At 58.4% G+C, this 7245-nt stretch overlaps 1 protein-coding gene across 2 annotated transcripts; it reads right to left on the bottom strand.

Moving 5' to 3' along the window:
* Positions 1-2363: 2363 nt before the first annotated feature.
* On the bottom strand, positions 2364-6937 carry CBX8 (chromobox 8). 2 transcript variants are annotated; one of them, XM_074847133.1, is made up of 5 exons: positions 6812-6937; positions 6287-6330; positions 6009-6074; positions 5843-5933; positions 2364-5651 (listed from the first exon to the last, which is right to left on the bottom strand). In XM_074847133.1, exons 1-5 carry the CDS (start codon positions 6878-6880, stop codon positions 4812-4814), a joined length of 1110 nt encoding a protein of 369 aa, XP_074703234.1. In that variant the 5' UTR covers positions 6881-6937; the 3' UTR covers positions 2364-4811. The 2 variants fall into 2 exon arrangements, with proteins under 2 accessions (XP_074703234.1, XP_074703235.1); XM_074847134.1 differs by having other exon boundaries at positions 5843-5909.
* Positions 6938-7245: the final 308 nt, after the last annotated feature.

Raw genomic sequence — 7245 nt, 5'->3', positions numbered from 1 at the left:
CCTGACCTCGTGTTTCAGATCTCAGCTCTCCCAGCAGCGCTGGGGTGTCTGAGCGAACGGTTCCTGTTGGAGTTTGCCTCTCAAAGGCACATTATGTGAGTGATTTACTGTAATCTTTTGTGGACAGGGGTTGAAAGCCGCTGCAGACCCTGTTTACCAGTCAGTACCATTAGTATTCAAGGTCTACCTTTTATTTTTTTTTCTTTTTTTTTTTAAGTTTGCTGCTATGGGTTGGAGTGTTCAGCCGTGTGTCAAACAGCCAATTAAAGGTTTGTCACTTGTCATTTTCTAAGGGGTTTCCGATGTGGAAAGTCCTGCAGTATTTGTATATTGAATGGATATTTTCTCCAGGCATAATCTGGTTAAGCATACTTGTTGTTTTCCATTGGACTGGAAGAGGTGGCCAATTCAGCCATCTTCCCTAGGAACTTCGTCTATTTTTATATATATATTTTGTACCAAAAAAACTGGAGTTCGTGGAGGGATGGGGATAGTTTAGGGGGTTTGGTTTGTGTTGAGTTTCTGAGCTGGGTGTGAAGGACTCCAGAGCCAGAGAGAAGGTTTTTACTGAAAGAAATGGAGGGATGGGTGAAAACAAACAATTGTTCTTGTAACTTGTGCCAGTCACTGGTCTGATTTGTATGTTTTAATTAAAGAGAGAGCCAAATCGTTCCTGTATGACACTTATAATTGCTTTAAACTACAGCTGTTTGTTTGCTTTTATTTTCAGAGAACAAAAGTTGGAGATGTTGTTACCCTGGGAAAGCATAAGGGCTCTGTGCAGCAGGACAGGCGCCCAGCCCGCCGAGCGCCGTGGGGCTGGGGGGGCCCCGCTCCCCGCTCCCCCCCGTGCCCCCGCTCGCCCTCCCGCCACCTCGCTCGCGTTTTGTGCAGCGTTTTCTAGTGCTCCCGGACACTGACCTAGTGTAGAGCCACCACCTCGAGGCTGCTTTCAGTTTATTTGCAGGAGAACACTAGGAGATGGTTATGTCGGGGGGTGGGGGGGGGGGTTTGTGTAACTTTTCCACTGCTCTTTTTTTAGCATATCAATAAATATTTTTTTAAACTTTTCAGCCTGGTGTGGTCACTGCTCTGGGAGTGGCCCCCACCCTCGGGCACCGCTTGCGTTCACCCCCCCACCCCGGGGCTGCCGCTGCCTTGTGAAACCGCATCCCCCCTCCCCGCGGGGCACCATATTCCCGCCCCTGCCCGCGGGCTCCGGCCTGGGCCGCAACGGGGCCCCCGGGATGGGGATGGGCGAGGCTGAGGAAAACCGACGGGGCGGACAACCACTCTCCCGCCGAGGGTCCGGGCAGGACGCGGCCCCTCCCGGCCCGAGCTCCTCCCGGGCTCCGCTGCGGCGGGAGCTGCGCTTGCCCGGGGACGGGGCGGGGGGGCGGCTCAGGTGCCTCCGCTCAAGCACCGGCCCAGCCCGGGGACCCCCCCCGGCCGCCCCCCAACCGCAGCACCGGGGCCCGCGGGGCGCGCTAGGGCCGGGCCGACCTGGGGAGGGCGCTGCGCGGCCGCGGAAGGGGCGGCGGCCACCGGGGCTCCGCCGTCGGGGCTGCCGTCGGCAGGGAGCTGAGCCCCGGGGCGGGGGGCCGCGGAGCCGCCCCGACACGGCGCGGGGAGGGGGTGTCGCGTCTGGGGGCTCCACCAGCCGGTCGCCCCCCACCCCCTCCCTCCGCGCCCGCCCCGCGGGGGCCCCGCCGCGGCCCGTGTGAAAGGGCCCCCCCGCTGGGCCGGGGGAGAAAGGCGCCATTGTGCGGCCCTTTCTCCCGCTCCTCCTTGACACTCATTTTCCGCGCCCAGGCGCTGACAGCTCCCATAATGCGGGGGTCCGCGCCTTTCACCCGGCGGAGCAGAAAAAGGAGGTTAATGAGGACACAGCTTAAAAAAAAAAAAAAAAAAAAAAAAAATCACTAAAACCAACACCACCCCCCCACCCCGCTCCCGCTCCCCTCCGCCTGCGCGGCCGGGGCAGATTTGAATACAAAGGCCGGGCTCGCCGGGTAGGGGCGGCCGCCGCACCCCGGGCCCCGACCCGCACCCCCGCCGCGCTGCCCGCCCCGTCGGAAGGGCGGAGCGGCGGCCCCGGGGTTGTTCCTCGGAGAAGAACCGCACACGGCACCCGCCGCTGCCCTCTGCGGGCACCGCGGGACCCCCGAGGGGGCGGCCCGGACTCCCCCCCCTGTGCCCCAGCCCCGCACGACAGCAGCTTCCAGCCCGCCTGTGCAGGGTGGGGGAGATGCGGGGCCGCCCTCCCCGTCAGGGCCCCACCACTCACCCCTCGATGCTCCCGGCCACCCCCCGGGCCCCGCGCCCCCCACTTGCCCCAGGGCCACAAAGGGAAGACAGACACGTTTCTATTTACAAAGTATATATTTAAACTCACATAAAAAGCAGGTCTCATGGACATTCACGGCTGGCAGAAGACACGTAGTTAAGCTTCACTTCTGAGACTGAGATTTAGCCAAATCGCTTTTGTACAAGTCTTAAGATTTAAATAATTCACACGCACACACACCCCCACGCGCACACACTCGGTATATACGTCGCTATATACATACACACATATACACCCACATGTATGTTCTGCTCCATGCCCGCGTGTCGGGACACACACACCGGGCTGGAGCGAAGCACCCCAAAGCCCACGCGTGTCCCGGGGGGGCAGGAGCGCGGCTTCGGGCTCTTTTGCAAGGGGAAGCGTCCCCCGGCCTTGGCACGGTGGCAGCGGGGGGACGGGCAGCTCAACCCCCTCGCCGTCCCTTCGACAACACACGTGTCCCGTGCCAGCTGCCCCTGGCACCGGCACCGAAACCAGCACGTTGGTTCTTCGTATAAACCAAGTTAAAAATCTCAATTTTACAAAATATGCCTTTTAAAAAAAAAAAAAAAGGAAAACAACACCACCAACCAAAAAAAAAAAAAATCCTCAGAACTCACAGACATGGGCTCCCTTTGTAGAGTCAACCCAGCACCCTCCTGCCAGGCCACCTGCCCGAGGTCCCAAAAGGACAGGGATGGGGACGGAGCAAGGTGGAGCTGCAGATGGGCCCAAGAGCCGAGGGCTGCTCCTTGCCCCAGCACCCTTCCCCGCCCATCAGGCCCCCAGCGCTGTCCCCCTGCCCCGTTACAGCCCCCCAAAAGCAGGAGCCTTCAGGAGCTCGGCTGGGGCAGGGGGACAAGGGGGACCTGGCCCAGCCCTGGCCCTCGGACACCACCGGACAGATTTGTGCTTTCCAACCCAAAGAGATGCTCAGAGCAACGCGCGGGGACGGGGCCACCTGCTCCACCTTGACCGAAATCACAACTCGGGGATCCCCACCCGGGCCCGGCCGCAACCGAGCTGGGGGACCAGGAGGGAGCGGGGTGGGGGGCTGCAGCCCCCCACGGCCACCCAGGGATGCTGCTGCTGCTCGACCCGGCGGGGAAACTGCTGCACTTTGTTCAGAGCCAGGAAAGCCCGCGGCCGTGCCCTGCCCCAGCCCGGGGAGACCCGCAGCAGGGTCCTCCAACGGCAGAAAGAACACAGGCAAATAAACCACAAAAAGCCACCCGAGTCAGCAGGGCTGCTCGCGCACGGGAATCTTTCGCCTCTTGGCTATTGTTTAACTAGCATAAGAAAAGGGAAATATTTATTGTCTCTGAATGCATAAAGGTGGCTCTGGGATTTGTCAGAGATGTGGATATTACAAAACACTTTATCTGGAGTCTTCCAACAGTCTGAAGTGAACTATGTTTGGGGAAAAAAAAATAATAATAATAATCCACTTTCTATAGCAGTATAAAGCATCTAAATATGGGCAGTGACATGCTACCCTCCCAAACCTCTCTGGCATTTCAGGAATGTAAACAGAGGGGTTTTTTGTTGATTTTTTTTTTTTTTAAGTGGATGGGGAACAGAATCAAGCGACCAGACAAAATGAAAACAGATTCTCAGCTCAGTCCCATCTCCCACAACTGCTACGACAACTCTATTAAAGTGCATTTCAGTATCACCCCTCTCAGGAACCTTACACACACAAACCTCCTCTTCCTTCACAAGAAAAGGTAATTCAAGTTAATACTCCGCTAGAACAGTTTTAGCTTTTTTATGGATTTCTGCTTTTCCCCGCCCCGACTTTGTAGCAACATTATTTTTTTTTTTTGTTAGACTGGAAACGCCCCTTCCCCAACAATACTGTAAATTCAAGTGCTTACTTCAACTGTCAAGGGCAACAGTTCTGGATACAGCACACTTGATTGTACAAGCAACACCTTATATCACAATCAAGAAATCAGGGCACTTCGCCCTCCGAGGGAGTAACACTTCCCCCTCCACCATCCATAGCATCATATGAAAAATAATAGTTAAAAAAACCCAGAACATAATTAGCTATGAACATCGTTCGTTATGTACACCGGCTCCTGCAACAGATGCATGAACTCTGTTAGTTCTCAGTTTTATTGTCCTTTCTAAGAGCAACTGAGCAGTCACTGTTGTCTCCATTTAAATAAAACAACTCAGAGTTGAAATATATATATATAGATATATATAAGCATTTTTTCTTAAATAACATATTTACATCTAATAGAAAATATAACTCTAGAGATAATCTTTCCAACGAAATGTAAGACGTGACAAAAAAATAAAGAAAACAAAAAGAATGAGTTAATGAATTTAGGACAGTTTCTAAATCCTCTCCAGGACCAAAAAAAAAAAAAAAAAGAAAAAAAAAAAAAAAAAGAGAAAAGGCCCACCAAGCTCTAACCAAGCTTTTGTCTGGATCTGACCGAAGAAAACCCCAGCACCACCTCCGCCAAACTCATCGCTTCTCTTTAAAGAATCCTTGGTCCGTGCTGCTCTCCTTGATGGTGACGGTCAAAAAGTTAGAGGTCACATCAGTTACCACCACCTTCTCCAGGTTGTTGAGAGAGGGGCTCCAGGACTCCTCCTCGGGGTCCCCCAGGATCCTGGAGACGGGGATCCTGGCGATGAGGGAGGGTCGCCCCGCCTGGCCCCCCACGCCGTCGCGGTACAGGCTGCCCACGGCGCCCGGGCTGACAGCGCCGTGCAGGAGCTTGGGCCCGCCGGGGTCCAGCCCCCCCTGCCCCTTGGGGTCCAGAAAGTCTGCCCGGTGCTTGGCCAGCCGGGGGGGGTAGGTCTCGGCGGCTCCCAGCTTGGCACCCACCTCGGCTCGGTTGGGGCCGGGCAGGGCACCGGGGAGGTCGGGGTCCTGCCGCCGGGCCAGCTGGATGACACTGTGTCCTGAGCCGAACTTGGCCGCCCCCGCCGCCGCCTCCTCCATCTTCCTGGCCTTCAGGTAGTCCCCCACCTTGTCCCCCGGGTCCCCCAGTTTCCTCTTGGAGGCATCCAGAGTCTCCGCCAGGTCCTTGTAAAGCTCCTTCCTGGGCTTGGGGCCTCTCTTTTTGGGGGTCTCCCCGGGTTTCTCCTCCACGCGGATCACCCGGTCCCGGATGCTGTCTCCCTTGGGGGTGCTGGTGCTGGAGCTGCCCTGGGGAGCCAGGGCTATGTTTCTCAGTCCTTCCCTAGCCCGGGACGTGGAGCCCAGCTCCTGGGGGGACCTGCCAGGATACGGCACCCGGATCCCCCTGGAAGAGTCACTGCGGAATTCATAGGTTTTGGCTTTTGCTTTTGCCTGGGCCTGCAAAGAAGATAAATCAACCAGTGACTTTATTATCCTGCCATCCGGCTGCGTAATTACAACTTACAAGACAACAAGAGGCCGCCTTTACCAGGAGCATCCTCCGCGGGGGCCGGAGAGAGACCCCCGCTCCCCACTGCAGCGCGCAGCCCTGGCCAGCACCGGCGCGCGCGGGGCTCGGGCCTCCTTACCTTTAGCAGGAAGGTTTTGGGCTTGGGGCCTCGCTTTTTGGGCCCGTATAGCTCCATTTCTCGCTCCCTAGAGGTGTTAAAAGAACCAAAGCTTCAATTCAGCATAGCTACAAGACAGCAACATATTTACAAGCGCAACGGCTACAGCAAGCAAAGGCCTTTGTACCTTTCCTCAAAGGCTGCGAGCAAACGGGCATCCAGGATGTTTTCCTCGGGTTCCCAAGTGCTGTACCTGGGGGGGGGGGGCACAGAGAGAGGGACCAGCATGAGGAGCCAGAAACAGGAAAAAATAAAAATCAATAAAATAGAAAATACGGGGCATAAAGGAAGGGACCCAAGTTTCCTTTCTACTACAATGGGAGAGCAGGGCTGCAGCGAGCCGGCTCCCCACGGCCCCCCACGGCTCCCCGGGTGCAGATCCCCACGGACAAACGGCCGACTTACTTCTGAGACCAGCCCTTCCATTTTACGAGATATTCCATGCGCCCCTGCAGATGCAAAGCGAAAAATAAATATGCATGGAGGGAAACCGCGATAAACGCCCGCGACAAAGCTACACCCGCAATTCCACGCATGCAACAAACACGCGCCGCGCCGAAAACACACGCAAGGGAGGGGGGGGGAGGAGGGGGAAGGGAACGCGGAGGGGTGGGGGGGGGATGCAACAAAAAAATGAAATTATTATTTAAAAAAAAAAAAAAACAAACCCCCGGGGGTGCGCAGGCCGGCTGGCGGGCAGGCAGCGGCGGAACACGCCCGCCCCCCCGGCGGGGAGCGCCCGGGCATGCGGCGGGGAGAAAGAGCCGCCCCCCGCGGGCGCCCAACCGCAACCGGGCCGGGGCCGCAGCGGCGGCGGGGAAGGGAGGGGGGGGGGGGGGAAAGGAGGGTGGGGGGAGCGATGGGGGAAGGCGCGGGGCCCGCGGAGGGGGGGGGGGGGGGGGGCGGTGCGGGGAGGTGGGGGGCACCTACTTTGCGGATGCGGCGCTTGAGCAGGGCCTCGGCCGCGAAGACGCGCTCCCCGACGGCCGAGAGCTCCATGTTTACGCGGCCGCTCGCAGCACACAGGCAGCCGCCAGCGCAGCCCAGACCATAATACTCCGCCCGCTGACGTCAGCGCCGCGGCCCCCCCCCCTCTCCCTTCTCCCCCCCCCCCCCCCCGCACTTGTTGCTGGCGGAGCCGGGTGGAATATTCCGCCCGCGCCGCATTGGCTCTGCCGCCGCCCCGCCCCCCGACGTGCGCCGCGTCCCGATGAGCGCGGGAGGGGCGGGGGGAGGACACGCCCCCGGGACACGCCCCCCAACGCCCCGCCCCTCTCCGGGGAATTGGGGGGGGGGGGAAGAAGGGGTGGGGGGTGCGCGGAGCACAAAGGCGCCCCGGGAGCGCGGGAGGCGCCTGGACGGGG

Source organism: Strix aluco, chromosome 21 (assembly GCF_031877795.1).
Source record: "Strix aluco isolate bStrAlu1 chromosome 21, bStrAlu1.hap1, whole genome shotgun sequence".
In the NCBI taxonomy this organism is placed as follows: Eukaryota; Metazoa; Chordata; class Aves; order Strigiformes; family Strigidae; genus Strix; species Strix aluco.
Note: the sequence above shows the minus strand (reverse complement) of the source record. Positions and strands in the feature narration are given on the sequence as shown.